The sequence below is a fragment of the Talpa europaea genome, assembly GCF_964194135.1.
Source record: "Talpa europaea genome assembly, chromosome: 1".
In the NCBI taxonomy this organism is placed as follows: Eukaryota; Metazoa; Chordata; class Mammalia; order Eulipotyphla; family Talpidae; genus Talpa; species Talpa europaea.
In genome coordinates, this window is record NC_140073.1 from 32,138,959 (window position 1) to 32,161,464 (window position 22,506).

Sequence of the window (22,506 nt, forward strand, 5' to 3'; positions counted from 1 at the left end):
GAAGTCGGCACTCTCCGACCAACAGAAAGGAGGGAAAAAACAAACTAAAATGACCAACAAGAACAAACTACGCATCAAGCGGGACTGGGAGTGGAAAGGAACTATTTCAGCCACCACACCCCGTGAACTGGAGCTATGGAGAACCCTGCAGGATTGGCCATGGCGGTGAGTGAGCGAACGGCTCCAGGCACCATTCCATTAGAGAACAACAGAGACTCTGGAGACGAGCACACAGCCCCGGGCCGGCCAGTAAGCTTGCTCGGAAAAGCGGGCTTGCTTGAAAAGCAAACATGGGTCCTGGCTGCCCAGGTGCCCGTGCCTGCGACCTAGGCTTTCGGGGAGACGCGCGGAGGCCCTCCCTGAGGTGAAAGTCCCTTACTGAGGAATCAGGAACCAGGCACCCAGGCACGGGAGAGGGGTGCAAAAGGAGCCATTCCTGCGGCCACTGAACTGGGCTACAGCCTGCGTCCTGGACCTGAGGACTTTGGAACTGAGACCCAGGGCACGAAATTCGGGGCGTGGGTCCTCCACGTCGGTGGGGCACAAGGCAGACATAGCACCCCAAAGCCTTTGAGGTTTACCCTACCATTCCCACTCTGTTCCCGGTCCCACGGGATGAAAACACAGCCCCCCAAGGACAATAGGAGAGATCTCTGGCGCCACCTAGCGACCGGAAAAAAAGTCACTAACGCCATAGAACAGGGAAATTTCTTCAAAAAGACTGCTTGAAAAGGGCAGAAGGCTCCCGGAGGAGCCAGTGGCCAGCTGGAAAGTTTGCCCATGCCAGGCCCCTTTCGACCAGCAGTCTGAGCCCACAAGGGGAGCAGGCACCCACGGCCGGGGCAGACCAGGCACGCAGAAGAGTGTGCCTGAGACCAGATGCGCAGGGACTGCGTCCTGCATCGCCATTTTAGAACAGGGACATTTCTTCAGTAAAGACTGCCTGAAACTAGCAGAAAGCTCTCTCAGAAGCCAGAGATGGCTCCTGGAGGAGCCAGAGGGGAGCGGAGAAGTTCACCCAAGATGCGAGCCAGTCCCAGCAACACAGTGTCCCAATGCATACAACAAATTAGAAAACAGACAGTAAGAAGTAGAAGAACCACACGCAACCTAACAACTCCTCAGGAAAAAAGCACACCACAAAAAGAAAACCACCCCCCAGATTGCAATGACAGTAACTTGGAAGAACTTCTGAGCCTTCCAGAAAGAGAATTTAAAATTGCCATGATTAAAAAATTGACAGAACTCATAAAGGAAAACAATGATATGAGAAAAATAATCAACGATCAGAAGAATGAAATTGAGTCCCTAAAGGGGGAAGCAAAAGAAATGCAGGAGATCAAAGAATTAATGGAGGAACTAAAGAACTCTGGGAAAAGCAATGAAAGCAGAATAGATGAAATGGAAGAACGAATAAGTTCTCTTGAAGACACAGAAATAAAAAGAACCAAAACAGAAAAGGAAAGAGAACTATGAAGGAAAAAGAACGAAGAAAGATTTCGGAAACTATCTGACTCCATGAGGAAAGGAAATATAAGAGTTATAGGAATTCCAGAAGGAGAGGAGAGAGATGTAGGAACAGAGAAAATATTCCAGGAGATAATTGAAGAGAACTTCCCAAATGTGAAGAAGAAGCTGAAAATTGATATACAAGAAGCAAGAAGAACCCCAAACTTCCATGACGAAAGGAAAAATACAGCAAGACACATAATAGTAAAGCTCCCAAGAATCCAGGACAAGTTAAAAATAATGAAGCTGACAAGAGGGAAGAAACAGATAACATTCAAAGGAAAACCAATCAGGCTGACATCAGACTTCTCTCAAGAAACACTATGGACAAGGAGAGAGTGGAGGGACATAGTCAACAGACTCCAAGAGAACAGATGCCAACCAAGAATACTCTATCCCGCAAAGCTCTCCTTTCTCTATGAAGAAAGAATAAGGACCTTCCCAGACAAACAGAAACTCCAGAATTTCATTACGACTAAACCCCCACTCCAAAAAATACTACAAGGAATCCTAAAGCCAGAACATCAGAGGGACGAATAACAACGAAAGAAGACCAAAAAAAAAAAAGTTATTAAAAGAATAAATAAATAAAATCAAAGGAAAGACAAACACAATGGCAAATACAGATGCTAACATATCAATATTAACTCTAAATGTCAATGGACTAAACTCGTCAATAAAAAGACACAGAGTTGCAGCCTGGATTAAGAAACAAACCCCAACCTTTTGCTGTCTCCAGGAAACACATTTAGCTACAAAAGATAAAAATAGACTTAAAGTTAAAGGATGGAAAACAATCCTACAAGCAAATGGACCAAAAAAGAAAGCAGGAACAGCTATACTTATATCAGATAAAACAGATTTCAAACTCAAAAAAATAAAAAGAGACCCCAATGGTCATTACATTATGATCAAGGGGACAATACTTCAAGAAGAAATAACACTCATTAACATATACTCACCAAACGAAGGAGCACCAAAATATATCAGACAACTGTTGTCCTCTCTGAAACAGACATCAGAGAAAACACAGAAGTAGTGGGAAACTTCAACACACCACTATCAATAATGGATAGATCAGCAAGACAAAAAATAAGTAAAGAAACTAAAGCTCTAAATAAGGACCTAGAGCATTTCGGCTTAACAGACATATATAGAACACTAAACCCCAAAAAAACAGAGTACACATTTTTCTCAAGTGCACACGGATCATTCTCCAGGATCGATCACATGCTGGGGCACAAGACAAACATCAACAGATACACCAAGATTGAAATCATACCAACCATCCTTTCTGACCATGAAGGCATCAAACTAGAAATAAACCATAAAAAGAAGGCAAGGAACTTTCCTACCTCATGGAGATTAAAAACCACAGTACTGGAAGACCTCTGGACTAATAGGAGATCAAAGAAGAAATTAAAAAATTCTTTGAATTGAATGACAAGGAGGACACCAATATACTAAACGTATGGGATGCAGCAAAAGCAGTAATAAGAGGAAAATATATAGCAATAGAAGCTCACATCAAGAAACAAAAAAGAACTCAAAGAAAGAACTTAATCTTGAAGCTCAAAGATCTAGAAAAAGAATAACAAAAAAACCCCAAAACCAGTAGAAGAAAAGAAATAATAAAAACCAAAGCAGAAATAAATGAAATTAAAACTAAAAAAACAATCCAAAAGATCAGTGAAACCAAGAGCTGGTTCTTTGAAAAAATCAATAAAATAGACAAACCCCTAGCCAGGCTCAAAAAGGAAAAAAGGGAGAAAGCACTAATAAACAGGATCATAAATGAAAGAGGAGAAATCACAACGGACACAGCAGAAATCAAAAGAATAATCAGTAACTACTATGAATAGTTATATGGAAACAAGTTCAACAATCTAGAGGAGATGGACAAATTCCTACAACTCTACAATCACCCAAAGCTAGATAAAGAAGAAATAGAACACCTAAACAGACCAATTACAAGCAGCGAAATTGAAATGGTAATCAAAAACCTCCCCAAAAACAAAAGCCCAGGACCTGATGGATTTACAAATGAATTCTACCAAACATTCAGAGACGAATTAGTGCCTATCCTTCACAAACTCTTCCAAAAAATTGAGAAGGAAGGCACAATACCAAACACGTTCTATAAAGCCAACATTACACTAATTCCAAAACCTAATGAACAAGGACACCACAAAAAAGGAAAACTATAGGCCAATCTCCCTACTGAACACTGATGCAAAAATCCTCAATAAAATTTTTAGCTATCAGAATCCAACAATGTATCCATAAGATAATTCACCACGACCAAGTAGGATTCATTCCAGGGACACAAGGATGGTTTAACATCCGAAAATCAATCAACGTTATCCAACACATAACAAAAAGAAATATAAAAACCATATGATAATATGGTGAGAAAGCTTTCAACAAAGTGCAACACCCATTCATGATAAAAGCCCTTGAAATTCTTGGGATACAAGGAACATACCTCAACATCATAAAGGCCATCTATGACGAGCCAACAGCCAGTATCATACTCAATGGTGAAAAGCTGAAAGCAATTCCATTAAGATCTGGAACAAGACAAGGATGTCCACTCTCACCACTGCTTTTCAATGTAATACTGGAAGTCCTAGCCAGAGCAATAAGACAAGAGAAAGACATCCAAGGAATCCAAATAGGAAAAGAAGAAGTCAAACTATCACTATTTCCAGATGATATGATAACATACATAGAGAACCCCAATAACTCCACAGAAAAACTAATTCAACTCCTCAATCAGTTCAGTAAAGTGGCAGGATACAAAATCAACACGCAAAAGTCAGTAGCCTTCCTATACACAAACAATAAATCTGAAGAAGAAGAAATAAAAGAAACCATCCCTTTTATTATCAAAACAAAAAATCAAATATTTGGGAATAAATCTAACAAAAGAGGTATAGGACCTACACAAAGAAAACTATAAACACTGTTTAAAGAAATAGAAGAAGACACAAAGAAATGGAAAGACATCCCCTGATCATGGATTGGAAGAATAAACATTATTAAAATGGCCCTCCTACCAAAAGCAATATACAGATTCATTGCTATTCCAATAAAAATTTCAATGTTATTCTTCAAAGAAATAGAACAATTATTGATGAAATTCATATGGAATCACAAAAAAACCCAAATAGCCAAAGCTCTCCTGAAAAAAAAAAGAAGGGAATGGAGGCATCACACTCCCAGACTTCAAACTATACTACAAAGCCATAATCATCAAAACTGCATGGTATTGGAACAAGAACAGACATACAGACCAATGGAATCGAATAGAAAATCCAGAAATAAACCCACAGATTTATGGTCAACTAATCTTTGACAAAGGAGCAAAGACTATGCATTGGAGCAAAGAAAGTTTGTTCAATAAATGGTGCTGGGAAAACTGGGTCGCTACATGCAAAAGAATGAAGCTTGACCACTACCTCACACCATACACAAAAATCAACTCAAAATGGATTAAAGAACTAGACATAAGACCTGAAACCATAAAATATATAGAAGGAAATATAGGCGAAACACTACGTGATTTGCACATCAAAGACATCTTTACAGACACATCACCCAAAGCAGTGATAGTGAAGGCAAAGATAAACAGCTGGGACTACATCAAATTAAAGAGCTTTTGCACAGCAAAAGAGACAATAACAAAAACAAAGAGAAACCCCACCAACTGGGAGAACATTTTTGCACCCAACACTAATGATAAAGGACTGATCACAAAAATCTGCAAAGAGCTGATGAGACTCAACAACAACAAAGAAAATAATCCAGTCAAAAAATGGGCAGAAGAGCTTAAAAGAAACTTCTCTGAAGAGGAAATGCAAATGGCCAACAGGCATATGAAAAAATGTTCAACATCACTTGTCATCAGGGAAATGCAAATCAAAACTACCATGAGATACCATCTTACACCAGTGAGAATGGCACATATTAAAAAAACTAGCAACAACAAATGTTGGCGAGGGTGTGGAGAAAAAGGAACTCTTCTGCACTGTTGGTGGGAGTGCAAACTGGTCCAACCACTGTGGAAAACTGTGTGGAGATTTCTGGACCTACTAAACATAGAGCTTCCATATGATCCAGCAATTCCACTCCTAGGTATTTACCCAAAGGACACAGAAACTTCCATTCCAAAGAACACCTGCATCCCTATGTTTATAGCAGCACTGTTTACAATAGCTAAGCTTTGGAAACAACCCAAATACCCAAAAATAGATGACTGGATCAAGAAGATGTGGTACATATATACCATGGAATATTACTCAGCATTCAAAAAAGATAAACACATGCAATTTGCAGCAACATGGATGGCGCTGGAAGGGATCATGCTCAGCAAAATAAGCCAAAAAGAAAAAGAAAAAAAAAGAAAAATACCGGATGGTCTCACTCATAGCAGGAATCTAGAAAACTTAAATAAGGGACCAGGAAAATGAATAACTATAAGAAAGTGAAAATCAAAATCAACAAAAAACTATGAACCAGAGACACTTTTAGGGGGGCGGGGGCGGGAGGGGAGGGATTGGGGTCAGAATGGGGGGCTGCAATTGTATGGGGAATATAACAATAAAATTTATATAAAAAAATAAATAAATAAAACTAATTACCCATAAAAAAATGGGGGGGTTGCAATTGTATGGGGAATATAAAAATAAAATTTATAATAAAAAAAAAAAGAAAAGTGCATAGTGTTACCAGGTCTGAAAAGAGCAGGGACTAACTTCCGTTCGTTGGCAGCCTGAATAAATCAGAAATTAAATGAAAGATGGACTCCTCTCAGCTTCTCAGGTGTATGTAGCGCTGGTATTGCCCCTGTCTGCAAAGAACAATAAGTTAGTTTATTGTTCTAGAAGGATTGAGCAAGGTTCAGATCCGCAAACAAACACAGTTTTGGATTTGGGAAACTGTTTCTTTTTATTTGACGTTGCAAACCTCTATCTCCCTTTCTAATAATTTAAGGACTTTTAAATGGGACTGGTTAATTTGGGAATCTGTATGTTGCAGAAAATTATTTTGCTGGTTGATGTTGAAGGTGAGTCCATTTGACAGCACATGATTTCAGAAGAGGCATGGGACAAGATTGGTGCAAGAAGTAGAAGAATTCAACCCTGAATCAAAACTAAGGATAGAAAATGATGGTTGCATATTACAAATCACCTCGAGAAGCCTTTTCTTACTAGAGCTTTTCAAAAGAACTTAGGAATGACAGATCCAATGTTAAACCTTAGAGACATGAACAGGAAGGATATTTAATGTGCTGCCTCAATGGAATGTGAATGTTTAGATGCTTCAGAAGAATTTTTACCTATTGTCCATTGAGGGATAGGGAAAAAAGTTCGACACTTACGTAACGAACAATACTGAATACACTGAATCCATTATAAAAATCACCTTTAATTTTTTTTAAGATTTATTTAATTATTTATACAAGCACTGGGTATAGTCAGAAGCGCGAGAGGGTGAGAGAATTCACCAGAGCCAGAGCAGGGAACAGAATAGGCAGAATGATGAAATACACTGCTGAGGGGAGCAGCGGGTGGAGCAGGAGAAGTCTGCGTGCTATGTGGGACCCTCGCCGGAGGTCAGGGATCAAACTGGCGCTGCAGAGGCTATGGGCAGCCTCCCAGCCCAGCGCTCAATCACTGCACCACTGGGGTAGGCCCAAATCACCTTTAATTTTTCTGTAACTACATAACCACTAGGTAAAATCACTTCATCAATCACTAAATCTAATATTTACCTTGCTTGCTATTTCTGCCTTAATTATAATGTTCTCCTTTATTTTAACTCAAAGGTGATTTGAATTGAAAATTACTTGGATTTCATCCTAGTCCACCAAGTTACAAATTATTCTCCATGGCAGATTTTTCTGAGAAACCAAGAACCATATATCATTAAGCAAGAGGGAAGGGATTGCCAAGGTAACCAGAGCATATAGATGCTCCTTTGGGGAAGCAACCTGGTCTTAATGAGTTACCTGGCTCAAGACGTCATTTCTGTACAAGCCCAAAACCCTTTCCTCAAAGGGCAAAAACAATAGGCCTAGGGGACTTGTCATGTCCTATAAAGTCCTGCTTTCTATCCCACTACACACAGACACCCACCCACATTCTCACAGCATGTAACTATTCCTTGACCAAGAGGTGCCTTCAATGGTTCACAATAACACAGCACCCTATAAAACAAACAGGGAAGGTCTGATTTATAAGGTTCTCTTTGGAAGTCATCACCAACTGTTTAGACTCTGTACGGTGAGTGCAAATAATGGATTTTGGTTAAATAATTTACCTTTTTATTCCACGAGAAATTGAAAAAAATTGTCACCAATATTAACTCATAATCCCTGTGAAAACCGTGGCCTCCACAAGAGATGCCCTGCAGAACGGTCACTCTGGGCATGCACTCAGGCTGCTCAGGGTTCCCAGGGGAGAAGGGCTGTGGATGGTGGGCAGGAGCCAAAGGCACTGGCAAGATTGGGTACTGACACTAGGAGAAGGAAATCAGGAAGGAGCCACCTCAAATCCTTCTAGATGAGTGTCATAGTCCTATTACATCATCCAAAGTGTCGCAGGCACTGAAAGGAAAGAATATTTGAGATCAGATTCCACATGCAAGTAGGCAAGTTGGAATGGGATGCCAGGAAGAACAGCTCTGGAAAAAACCCTTAATGGTCAGCAAGACGATGGGTTTGGAATCATCAGTTGGCATATTACTCTTCCCATGAAATTTTTAATTTTTAGGCTTTTAAATATTTTGAAGATGTTTTATGCTGCTATTCATCAAAATAGATTCTTAAAACATTCAGACCTGAAATAATGTTGCTTGCACAAAATTGTGTTTCCAAACATTAGCATCAGTAACACTGAACAGAAAATCTCAGATTCATGTAAACCTGATTCTATCTTCTTCTCCCTTTCTCCCCCAACATGAGTCTTAAAAATACAAAATCTGTAAGGAAGCAAATATAGGCAGATATAATTAAAAATTAATCAGAGATAGATTATGATGCTCCATGAATATCTTGCTAAGGAATTTCAATATTTTCTATCCATCATTACAATTACAAAATTGCTCAGGAGATTGGGAATAATTATTGATGTTAATTGAAAATTTAAATTACAAAATGAAAACACAATATGACTACATTCTACTTACATGTGCCCAAAATTAAAATCTCAAAATCAATAAAGAGTTATTGCTCAGTTAAAACATTGTGAGTCTTCCCACAGAAGTAATTATATGTCAAAAAAAATTAAATGCATACCAAAAAAGATCTGCAAATTTGTAGAATTTACCTGCAGGGATTGAACAGTTGTTATTTATCTGAAGTAAATAGAAATGATGTTTACAAGTGAAATTTTTAGGTCACTAAAATAAGTCTGATTAATGTTTTTGATTTTATAATATTTGAATGAGATATTTTAGTAATATTTTCATACTTCTATTTAATCACTCTGATAAACACAACTTTATTTCCTAATTTTCAGAGTATTTTTATGCCTTGAAATCATTGTATTGACTATGGTAATTTCTTTGACCTTATTCTTATTGTAATTGATTCTTTTTTCTTAGAACTGCCTGGAATCACTGGAACTCTGCCTTGGACACAACTCTATGGCCAAATATGGAGAAGGTGTGAACTCAACAAAATGATGAGAAACAATGAGTGCTTGCCCCCAAATGTTTATTCAATTTGCAAAACTACTAGATTTAACTGTATAAAGTTATGAACAGTGAAATGTCTGAAATTGGCATCAGTTAATTTAATTTAAGGTATGCTACAGAATGATTTATTTGCAGATCTCAAAAATTCTGTTTTTAGGAATTACAGTGTGATAAGATTTTATATTGACACAAAAGTTCTAGAATTAAAAGTTATCTATATGTTTTAAAAGCTATATTAAAATATATACAAAGAAAAATAAATCACCTAGAAATAAACCATCCAATTGATAATAGTTAATTGTGTGATATTGTTAGTGGCCTGATTTGAGACAAATTCTTATTTGGAATATTCCAGAGTTTTCTCAAATATGGTTATGTTATTTGTTAAGAAACAAGTTATTGCTTATAAACTCTTTTATTGACGTAACATTGAGGTATAACGTCACATAGGCTTCTGATGTGGATGATTATAAAATCTACACACTATTATATTCTCTGCTGAAGGTCTAACTCCATCTTTCACCAAGCAAATGACACCTTGTAGCTTGATTCCCCACCCTTTCTTGCTTCTCTTGGTAACCACTAATTTGATCTTTTAGCTTCAAATTTTATTTTTGTTTAATTTAGATCATTTGTTTGTTTCATTATGTACCAAAGAGAAGTAAAATCACATGGTGTTTGTTGTATTCATTTGACTCTACTTTCTTCATTGTCTTATCTATACAAGGACTGTTTTTTTCTAAGATTTATTTATTTATTTAAGGATACAAGGGCTGGGATGTAGGCCAGACCTGGGGGGATGAGATATTTCACTGAGACAGAGTAAGGGGCATGGCCATCTGCTCCCCTCTGCTCTACCCCACTAAGATGTCTCCCAGAGTCTTCAAACTCTTAGTGGGAGCTTCCTACTTTTGTGGATTTACAATTGGTGGGACATTTACTGCTTGCTCAGAGAGTCTGTCTTTCTGTGGCCCAAATGAGGTAGACCACTTTTTCTGTGACTTCAACCCTTTAGTGAAACTTTCCTGTTCTGATGTCTCCATGATTAAAATTATCTCTTCCATCTTTTCTGGATTTGTCATTGTGACTACTGTAGTAGTTGTCTCTCTCTCTCTCTCTTACATCTTCATTCTCACCACCATCCTGAAGATGCGCTCCACAGAAGGACGACACAAGGCCTTATCCACCTGCACCTCCCACCTCACAGCCGTCAGTCTCTACTACGGAACCGCTACCTTCATATATGTCTTGCCCAAATCTGCTTACACATCTATCCAGAACAAAATCATATCTGTGTTCTATACAGTGGTGATCCCCATGTTGAATCCCCTGATTTACAGTCTGAGGAACAAAGATGTCAAGGAGGCTTTGAGAAAGGCAACTGTTAGAATATATTCTTAATATCCATCTTTGTATTGCAGTAAGGACCCTCCAAAATCTTATTGCTTTTATGAGAATCATAGTTCTTCTAATTCTCTCTTTTAGACACTTATAAACCAATGGATAGATTCTTAGATTCAGTGATAGTGGTGATAATAACTATAAATATTTTTAAACACCTGTAGGTGTGAGGTAGTGGTCAAGCTTCATTCTTTTGCATGTAGCGACCCAGTTTTCCCAGCACCATTTATTGAACAAAATTTCTTTGCTCCAATGCATAGTCTTTGCTCCTTTGTCCAAGATTAGTTGACCATAAATCTGTGGGTTTATTTCTGGATTTTCTATTCGATTCCATTGGTCTGTATGTCTGTTCTTGTTCCAATACCATGCAGTTTTGATGATTATGGCTTTGTAGTATAGTTTGAAGTCTGGGAGTGTGATGCCTCCATTTCCTTCTTTTTTTTTTCAGTAGAGCTTTGGCTATTCGGGGTTTTTTGTGATTCCATATGAATTTCATCAATAATTGTTCTATTTCTTTGAAGAATGCCATTGAGATTTTGATTGGAATAGCATTGAATCTGTATATTGCTTTTGGTAGGATGGCCATTTTAATAATGTTTATTCTTCCAATCCATGAGCAGGGGATGTCTTTCCATTTCTTTGTGTCTTCTTCTATTTCTTTTAACAGTGTTTTATAGTTTTCTTTGTATAGGTCCTTTACCTCTTTTGTTAGATTTATTCCCAAATATTTGATTTTTTTTGTTTCGATAATAAAAGGGATGGTTTTTTTGATTTCTTCTTCTTCAGATTTATTGTTTGTGTATAGGAAGGCTACTGACTTTTGCATGTTGATTTTGTATCCTGCCACTTTACTGAATTGATTGATGAGTTGAATTAGTTTTTCTGTGGAGATTTTGGGGTTCTCTATGTATATTGGGAGAACATTTTTGCACCCAACACTAATGATAAAGGACTGATCACAAAAATCTGCAAAGAGCTGATGAGACTCAGCAACAACAAAGAAAATAATCCAGTCAAAAAATGGGCAGAAGAGCTAAAAAGAAACTTCTCTGAAGAGGAAATGCAAATGGCCAACAGACATATGAAAAAATGTTCAACATCACTTGTAATCAGGGAAATGCAAATCAAAACTACCATGAGATACCATCTTACACCAGTGAGAATGGCACATATTAAAAAAACTAGCAACAACAAATGTTGGCGAGGGTGTGGAGAAAAAGGAACTCTTCTGCACTGTTGGTGGGAGTGCAAACTGGTCCAACCACTATGGAGAGCTGTGTGGAGATTTCTGGACCTACTAAACATAGAGCTTCCATATGATCCAGAAATTCCACTCCTAGGTATTTACCCAAAGGACACAGAAACATCAATTCCAAAGAGCATCTGCACCCCTATGTTTATAGCCACACTGTTTACAATAGCTAAGCTTTGGAAACAACCCAAATGCCCAAAAATAGATGACTGGATCAAGAAGATGTGGTACATATATACCATGGAATATTACTCAGCATTCAAAAAAGATAAACACATGCAATTTGCAGCAACATGGATGGCGCTGGAAGGGATCATGCTCAGCGAAATAAGCCAAAAAGAAAAAGAAAAATACCGGATGGTCTCACTCATAGCAGGAATCTAGAGAACTTAAATAAGGGACCAGGAAAATGAATATAAGAAAGTGAAAATCAAAATCAACAGAAAACTATGAACCAGAGACAGTGTTTGGGGGGTGGGGGGCGGGAGGGGAAGGATTGGGGTCAGAATGGGGCGTTTGCAATTGTATGGGGGAATATAAAAATAAAATTTATTATTTAAAAAAAATAAAAAAAATTTAAAAAGATGTGATAATGTTAAAAAAAAAATAAAAAAAAAATAAACGCCTGTAGGTGCCAAACACTCTATTTACCAAACAGTAAATCTCACTCACCATGCAAAGTACTTATTATTTAGAACAGTAGATACCTAGATAGTATTTTTTTTTAGAATTGCATAGAAAACTATACTATTCTAAGGCACTATTCTAAACACATCTCATATATTAAGTGTTTTATTTCTCAGAAATATTCTATGAAGTCATGTTATTATCTCTATATTATGAATCAATCACCTGGAACACAGAGACATTAAGAGTTACCCAAAATCATGCAGATAAGAAGCTGTAAGACCAGTTTTTGAATATTAAAGTCTGGACACAAAACCACTGTGATTCTCCATTCATTTGTAGCACCAAACCCATCATCAAGTATAAATATCCCTTGATTGACAGAATAGAATACAGAGTCTTAGGGACTCACTGTAGTTTATTATTTATTTATTTATTTTTTATAGAGGCATGTTTTATTTATTTACTTGTTTGTTTGTTTGTTTATACATGTACTGGGTATAGTCAGAAGCGCGGGAGGGTGAGAGAATTCACCAGAGCCAGAGTGGGGAGCAGAGCAGGCAGAAGGACCGAAGTACACTGCTGAGGGGAGCAGCGGGCGGCAGGAGAAGTCTGCGCACCATGTGGGACCCTCCTCTGGTGGCCGGGGAGCAGCCGGGGATCGAACTGGCACTGCAGAGGCCGCGGGCAGCCTCGCAACCCAGCGCTCAACTGCTGCGCCACCAGGGAGGCCCGGGACTCACTGTAGTTTATTCAGAGATCTGTGCATAAGTCCACAGGTTACTGATCTAGAGCATTTGAATAAGGTGTGAAGCCCAATATTTTACTTTCTACTGTTTTGAATAAATGCTACCCACCATAGGTCTAGCTAGTGATGATTCTAAAACAAGGAAAAATAAAACCTGGGTAACCTGAACTGTTTCCCATCTTTCAGGAAATCAGCTCTGGAAACCACACTCACATGATTTGATGGGATGTCTATACATAGTTACACACATAATAGAAACAAATTATCCACTTGTCATTATTCATCACTGTGTCTTCATGTTGGAACAGAATAAGAAAGGGTATCTTCATGTTCCAAGCACAACATTTAATCTTTTACTCTCTTAATCATAAGCCTACTACCATAGCCTGGATTTAAAAATCCATTAAAAACTAGAAATCTTATCAATATTGTACTAAGCTTCTCATTGGGTAATGAGCTAGTTCTTATTTACATCATCATCATGTACCAGAAAGGATGAGGAGATATTTTCTGAAGTTCAACTCAAAGCTTTACTAGAACACCTACTTAGATGTTGGAGACCCCTAAGGCTTGAGGTGCTGAGACAGGGAGAATGTCAGGGTCGTGACTGGAAGACTAGTCAACACAGGCTGGAAGACTGGCCTGTGACCAGACCACAGTGTCCTTTCTTGTGTCAGCAAAGCTAAGCCTGAGAAACAGGCAAGAGTAGAGAGGGAGTAGAATATACCTGATAAAGCAGAACTTTGTCAGTGAATGTGTGCCCTGACAAGGCTAAATACTGAGAGAATGATTCATTGTCCAATAACTACAAGGAGGAGAGGGGGCAGTTTGTTCAATAAAAATGAGTTGCACTGGGCCTCCCCTGGTGGCACAGGCAGTTGAATGCGGCACTGTGAATCTGTCCACAGCCTCTGCAGCGCCGGTTGGATCCCAGCTGGCTGGTGAGGGTCCCAAATGGCGCGGCAGACCTCTCTTGTCATGCCCGCTGCTCCCCTCAGCAGTGTATTTCGTCAGTCTGCTTGTTCTGTTCCCTGCTCTGTCTCTGGTGAATACTCTCACCCTCCTGCGCAACTGGCCTGAACTCCGGATCTTGTATAAATAAATAAATAAATCTTTAAAAAAAAATGAGTTGCACTGTGAATGCCTTGAGGAAGGAAATTCTACGGGGACTCAATCTGAGGGGGTGGGGGGAAGCAAATATTGTCTAAAAAATGTAAAAAATGATAAATGTTAAAATAAAAAATAAAGAAATAAATAAAACTAGTGCAAATAAATAAATAAATAAAAATGATTTGCACAGGGCACTTGGGAACTCTCAGGGTAACAATGGGACAAAATGAAAACAATTTAACTGCCTGGTAAAAGGTCTACAGACACAGAGTCTCTGAAGTTTTCAGTGAGTCTTTCCATTTTCTCTTAAAAACATAGATAACATTCTCACTCCACCTCAGAGCAATTATAAGAAACAACTTAGAGCTCTTCTACTAACCCTGGGATATGATGTGTCCGATAAAGAGCTCACTCAATTTCTGAAGGCAATTAAGACCTATTGTGACAACATTCCTCAATAAGGAATCTTAAATTTAAAAATTTGGAAAAATCTTGGTAGACACAGAGAGATTCAGAGGCAATGCCTGTCTCTCCTTTTGAATCACGAAATTTGTGTAAATGAGCTGTTCAGTCACTAGATGAAAACGTCTTCACAAGCCCAAAGCAGCCATCTATAACTCAGCCAGGGCTTGGCCTCCTCCCCTTCTTGAGTCGCCACCACAGTATGGGTGCGGCCGATACCCAAAAGCAAGACTACTGTCGCCAGTAGATTTCGAGCCACTCATAGAAAAATGTTTCATCAAAAACAAAAAAATTTCCTTTGTGTCTGAGAAGAAAGAGATGCCTCTTATCAGTATTGCCATTTTTCCTGGTATGATGTCCCTATCCAGTCACTATGGTAAGGAAAGATGCACATTAGGTAATAAATAATTGTGTAGAAAATAAGAAAGTGCAGATATATTTTCAGAATTAAAGACATCTCTAGCAAGTTTGATGAAAACAAAACCTTAAATAAGCAACAAGGAAATAGAAAATAAAACATTAAAAAATGTTCAATAAAATAAAATAATTATGTTGGGTGTGTGTGTGTGTAAAATGTGCCAGAGAACACACACACACACAGAGCTGTGAACATAATAGGAAAACGTTGAAAAGTAAATTTTAAAAACAAGAGAAAAATAACTGCTTTTGGGCACAGGAAGCAGTGATATCATTAAAGGCTGATTTCTCTTCAGAAATCATGGAATGAATTATTCAAGTTTGTAAAAGGGAAAATAAACATTCAATGAAGATTTTTTAAACTGTAAAATTTTCTATTAATTATAAAATAAAGAAATTTTCAGATAAACCAACTTGAGAAAATTTGTTACCCAGGAAGCTGAAATTTCATAAAAGATGAAATAAAAATTATAAGCTGTAGGAAATAATTCTAGGCTATAAATATGATACTATATGTCCCAACTGCAGGATTTGAGCTTTTAAATACCTTCCCTGAAGTATAATAAACTTCAATATAATGAGCACATCCATTTAAAATGTACAATTTGATAATATTTATCTACTAAATACAACCATGGCTTTACTGTTCTCCCGATGGTACACATGGTATTACCAGGATTGAAAAGTGCTTTTTGTGTTGGACAGCAGGGACTACTTCAGTTGTTTGAAAGCCTGAATAAATCAGTGATGAAATGAAAGATGAGCTTCCTCTCAGCTTCTCAGATCTTATGGAGTGCTGGTCACTCCACTTTCCACGTAGAACAATAAATTACTTTAATCTTACAGAATGATTTGAGCAAGTTTCAGGTGTGCTGACACAGTTTTGGATTTGGGAAACTTTCTTTTTATTTCATGTTGGAAACCTCTTTCCTTCTTTATAATAATTTAAGTATTTTATGAAATGGATGAATTTGGGAAGCTATATATTGCAGAGAAATATTTTGTGGTTGAAGTTGAAGGCGGATCCACATGGGAGCACACAATTTCAGAAGGGGCATGGGACAAGGATTGGCGCAAGAAGTAGAAGAGTTCAACCCTGAATAGAAATTAAGGATAAAAAATGATGGTTGCACAGAACAAATCACCTGGAGCTGCCTCTTCTTACCAGAACTTTTCAAAAGAACTTAAGAATGATACATCCCAACAGTAAGCCTTAGAGACATGAAAAGGAAGGAGATTTAATGTGCTGCCTCAATGAAATGTGTCTAGATGCTTCGGAGAGCTTTTTAATTGTTCTGTTGAGGGATAGGGATAAAAATTTGATATTTATGAAAGGAACAATACTGTGTATAATGAATTTCACTATTAAAATCACCTTTAATTTTCCTACAACTACATAACCACTAGGTAAAATCACTTCATCAATCACTAAATCAAATAATTTCTTTGCTTGCTATTTTTCCCTTCATTATAATGTTCTTTAATTTATCTCAAAGGTCATTTTAATTGAAAATTACTTGGACTTCATCCTAGTCTACCAAGTTACAAATAATTCTCAATGGTAGATGTTTCTGAGAAACCAACAATTTCATTTCAATAACAAGAGGGAAGGGATTGCAAATGTACCATAGCATATAGATGTTCCTTTGGGAGACAACCTACTTAATGAGTTACCTGGCTCAAGAAGTCATTTCTGTACAAGCCCAAAACCCTTTCCTCAAAGAGCAAAAAAACAGGCCTAGGAGACTTGTCATGTCCTATAAAGTCCTATTTTCCATCCACCACACACAGACACCCACCCACATTCTCACAGCATGTAACTGTTCTTGACCAAGAGGAGCCTTCCATGGTTTTCAATGCCAAGTATGCAGCACACAGCACCCTACAAAACTAACAGGGAAGATCTGATTTATAAGATTCTCTTTGGAATTCAGCAACAACTGTTCTGACTCTGAACGGTGAGTTTAAATGTATGGATTTTGTTTAAATAATTTACCTTTTTATTTCATGAGAAATTGAAAATATTTGTCACCAATATTAACTCTTGACCCCTGTGAATACAGTGGCCTCCACAAGAGATGCCCTGCAGAACGGTCCCTCTGGGCACCCACCAAGGCTGCTCCGGGTCCCAGGGGCGCTATGGATGGTCTGCAGGAGCCAAAGCCACTGGCAAGCTTCGGTATTGACACTATGAGAAGGAAATCAGGAAGGAGCCACCTCATCAAGCTTCTAGATTAGAGTCATTGTCCTATTTATTATTCAAAAAGACCCAGGCACTGAGAGAAAGAATATTTGAGATCAGATTCGCTGACCCAGTGGTCAAGCATGAAGGAGACACCAAAGGGAAGTGCTCTGGAAATAACCCTTAATGACCAGCAAGAAGAAGGGAAGGGAATCATCAGTTGGCATATTATTCTTCCCATGAAATTTTTGATTTTTAGGCTTTTAAATAATTTGAAAATGTTTTATGTTGCTATTCATCAAAGTAGATTCTTAAAACATTCAGACCTGAAATAACGTTGCTTGCACAAAATTGTGTTTCCAGAACATTAACATCAGTAACACTGAGCAGAAAATCTCAGAATCATGTAAACCTGATTCTATCTTCGTCTCCCTTTCTCCCCCAACATGAGTCTTAAAAATACAAAATCTGTAAGGAAGCAAATATAGGCAGATGTAATTAAAAATTAGGCAGAGATACATTAGCATGCTAAGAGTTTCAACTATATTCTATCCTTCATTACAGTTAAAAAGATTGCTCAGGAGATTGGGAATAATTATTGATGTTAATCGAAAATTTACATATGCAGTATGACCACATTCTACTTACATGTGCCCAAAACTAAAATCTCAAAATCAATAATGAGGTATTGCTCAGTTAAAACATTGTGAACCTTCCCTCAGATGTTAATTACATGTGGAAAAAAAATTAAATGCATACCAAAAAAGATCTGCAAATTTGTAGAATTTACCTGCAGGGGTTGAGGGGTTGTTACTTAGCTGAAGTAGATAGAAAGAAATGATGTTTACAAGTGAAATTTTTAGGTCACTAAAATAAGTGAGATTTATGTTTTTGATTTTATAATATTTGATGAGATATTTTAGTAATATTTTCATGCTTCTATTTAATCACTCTGATAAATGCAACTTTATTTCCTAATTTTCAGAGTCTTTTTATGCCTTGAAATCATTTTATTGACTGTGGTAATTTCTTTGACCTTATTATCTGCAGATAATTCTGTTTTCTTAGAACGGCCTGAAATCACTGGAACTCTGCATTGGACACCACTCTATGGACAAACATGGAGAAGGTATGAACTCAACAAAACAATGAGAAACAGCGAGCACTTAGTACTTTCCTTATAACAAATCAGGGAGATTAACTTACTTAGAGCACAAACTACACTTCTTTTGTATTATTGCCTTAAGATAAAGTTTAGGAATGACATTATCTTAAAAGTATACCATTGTTTCTTGCATTGTCCCCCAAATGTTTTTTCAATTTGCAAAATCACTAGTTTTAACTGTGTAAAGTTACGAACAATGAAATGTCAAAACAAGTGAATTAATTTTTTTAAATTTTTAAAAATATTTTAACATCATTTTTCATTTTTGCACAATGTATGCATTTTCATCTTGGTTATATTCCCCATACAATTTCCACCCTCTTTTTCTGACTCTTAGTGTGTTAATTTAAAATAAGGTCTGCTACAGAATGACTTATTTGCAGATCTCAAAAATTCTGTTTTTAGGAATTATACTGTGATAATTAAAAGTTATCTAAATGTTTTAAAAGCTGTATTAAAATATACACAAAGGAAAATAAATCACCCAGTAATAAATTACCCAGGTGATAACAGTTAATTTTGTGATATTGTTAGTGGCCTGACTTGAGACAAATGCTTATTTGGAACATTCCAGTGTTTTCTCAAACATGGTTATATATTTGTTAAGAAAAAAGATATTATTCATATTAATTTTATAAATATTTTTATTGATGTAACATTGCAGTATAACATCATCTAAGTTTCCCATGTGGATGATTATAAATCTGTATATACTATTATATTCTCTGCAAAGGTCTAACTCCATCTTTAACCAAGCAAATGCCACCTTGTAGCTTAATTTCCCACCCTTTCTTCCTTCTCTTGGCAACCACTAATTTGATCTTATAGCTTCAAATTTCATTTTTGCTTTATTTGGGTCATTCAATCGTTTGTTTCATTATGTACCACAGAGAAGTAAAATCACAGGGTGTTTTTCATCTTCATTTGACTCTACTGTCTTCATTGTCTTATCTCTATAAGGACTGGGTTTTTTTTTTTTAAGATTTATTTTATTTATACAAGGGCTGAGGTGTAAGCCAGAGATGTGGGAGGTCAGATGATTCACAGAGACGGAGTCGGGGACAGGGTGACAAATTGACTGAAATATACTGCTGAGGGGAGTAGCGGGAGAGACAGGAGAGGTCTGCTGCACCATGGACTGGGATCAAGCTCCCTGGCCTGGGATCAAACTCCTGCTTCAGTGGTTGCTGATAGCTTCATATTCTGAGACATAGCCCCTTGTTCTAAGGATGCACAGGGACTGGGTTATTTGAGACCACTGAAATAATCATGCATTCATTTCTCAACATGTTGCTTTTTTAGCCCATTTCATACCTAAGCATGATTGTCTGTCAAACATACAAAACACAGAGTAATTGAGAATATGAACAAGTTAGGAAGAATGAAACAGAAACAAGCAAGTAACAGAAGTCATAATCAGAAAAAACAATGACAATTCTGCTATCTTTAATAGGTGAGGTCAATACAATGATAGGAGTCTTGGATACAAATGAATCTTGATAGATGAGGAGAAGTAACACAAGATAGTGATGGTGGGAGGTGGGAGATAGCCGAGCAGGAGACAGAGAAAATCAAAGGCCAGAGAGGGTAGAGAACACTGAGGTGACTCTAAATAGTTCGGGAAGGTTGGATAAGTACAGATGTTGGATGAAAATATTCTCAGGGACAAGCAAAGAATCACATATATGTGATATAATACATATAAGATATATACTTAGCACAGTGTATGGTCCTAAAGAGTCTAGGTTTATTGTGACATAGTGAGAAGGAAGTGAAAAACATAAGAAAACCAATTTGACATGATATATTTTTCACTTTGGCAGTTACATTGTGATCTATAAGTGGACAAGAAGAAAGGTTGGAGGGGTAATGTAGATATATATTTGTATATATATTTACATATATAGAGAGAGAGAAGAAAGAGAGAGAGAAAGAAAGAGAGAGAAAGAATGAAGAACAAAATGACCAGATACAGAGAACACTAATTTGAGACATTAGTTGGATTTTCAACTGAGACTTCCAATAAACAATGTAAGTGATATACCTGGACTTTGAGGAAGATCTGTCTAAATGTCAAGGCTGAGAGATGGAGAAAAAGTTATAAGCAAAATCCCAGTGAGGGTGAATCAGCCTGTTCTCTTGCAAAGAAGAAACAAACAAAAGTCCTGTAGAGCACATATTTACAGGCTGGGAATGGTAACAAGGAGTCTGAATAAACAAAGAAAACAGCACATTGTTTCATAAGCATGGACTAAATGATATTCGCATTTCCTTCAACAGGCATCATTCACAGAGATGGAGGTTGGAAACCACACTGGTGTGACAGAGTTCATCCTCTTGGGGTTAACAAAGGACCCTGCAATTTCTGCCATTTTATTTGTGTTATTTCTAGCAATCTATACTGGTACTTTGGTAGGCAACATTAGCATAATCACATTAATAAGAACCAGTTCCCAGCTCCACACACCCATGTACCTCTTCCTCAGCCATTTGGCTTTTGTAGATCTTGGGTTTTCCTCTTCAGTCACACCTTTAATGCTTATAGGATTCCTTGGATATGGAATGACACTCCCTCGTGCTAACTGTGAATCCCAGCTTTGTTCTGTGATCTCATTTGGTTCAACTGAGTGCTTCCTTCTGGCTGTCATGGCCTATGATCGCTACATGGCCATCTGCTCTCCCCTGCTCTACCAAACCAAGATGTCCCCCAGAGTCTGTAACCTCTTAGTGGGAGCGTCCTACTTTTGTGGGTTTGGGAATGGTGGGACATATACTGTCCTGGCAGCGATTCTGTCTTTTTGTGGCCCAAATGAGGTAGACCACTTTTTCTGTGATTTTGCCCCTCTAGTGAAACTTTCTTGTTCTGATGTCTCCATCATACAAATTATCTCCTTCATCTTTGCTGCATTAGTCATTTTGTCTACAGTATTAATCATCTCTCTCTCTTACATCTTCATCCTCACCACCATCCTGAAGATGCGCTCCACAGAAGGACGACACAAGGCTTTATCCACATGCACCTCACACCTTACAGCTGTCACTCTCTACTATGGAACCATTATCTTCATATATGTCTTGCCCAAATCTGTCTACACAACTCACCAGAACAAAATCGTATCTGTGTTCTATACAGTAGTGATCCCCATGTTGAACCCCCTGATTTACAGTCTGAGGAACAAAGATGTCAAGGAGGCTTTGAGAAAGGCAACTGTCAGAATATATTCTTAGTATCCTTTTTATTGCAGTTAGGAACTACCAAAAGCTTACTCCTTTTACTAATATCATCGTTCTTCTAATTCACTCTTTTAAACACTAATAAACCAATGGGTAGATTCTTGGATTCAGTTATAGTGGTGACAATAATTAACAATATTTTTAAACACCTATAGGTGCCAAACACTCTATTTACCAAACAATAAATCTCACTTACCGTGCAAAGTACTTATTACTTAGAACAGTAGCTATGTAGATAGTAATTTTCTTAGTATTACATAGAAAGGTATACTATTTAAGGCACAATTCTAAACACATCTCATATATTAAGTGATTTATTTCTCACAAATATTCTATGAAGTCATATTATTATCTTTATATAATAGCTCAATCACCTGGAACACAGAGAAATTAAGAAGTTGATCAAAATCATGAAGGTAAGAAGCTGTTTGACCAGTTTTTAACATTAAAGTCTGGACACAAATCCACTGTGGTTCTCCATTTAATTGTCACAGCATTTCCATGAAATAGTAGCATACATATCCCTTGATTGACAGAATGGAATACAGCATCTTAGGGAATTCTGTAGTTTATTCGGAGATATGTGCATGCACGTCCACAGGTTACAGATCTAGAGCATTTGAATAGGGTCAAGAGCCCAATATTTTACTTTCCAGTGTTTTGAATAAATGCACCCACCATATGTCTAGCTAGTTATG

At 37.5% G+C, this 22,506-nt stretch overlaps 2 protein-coding genes across 2 annotated transcripts; both read left to right on the forward strand.

Annotated features, from left to right (window-relative positions):
• Positions 1-10,041: 10,041 nt before the first annotated feature.
• On the forward strand, positions 10,042-10,611 carry LOC311173796 (olfactory receptor 5P53-like; the record flags this gene model as incomplete). Its single annotated transcript, XM_084237893.1, has 1 exon — positions 10,042-10,611. One exon carries the CDS (start codon positions 10,042-10,044, stop codon positions 10,609-10,611), a length of 570 nt encoding a protein of 189 aa, XP_084094019.1.
• Positions 10,612-20,869: 10,258 nt separating this feature from the next.
• LOC311178086 (olfactory receptor 5P1-like) lies at positions 20,870-21,802 on the forward strand (the record flags this gene model as incomplete). The annotated part of the gene is made up of 1 exon (XM_084244466.1): positions 20,870-21,802. The coding sequence occupies one exon, from the start codon at positions 20,870-20,872 to the stop codon at positions 21,800-21,802; it is 933 nt and encodes a 310-aa protein (XP_084100592.1).
• Positions 21,803-22,506: the final 704 nt, after the last annotated feature.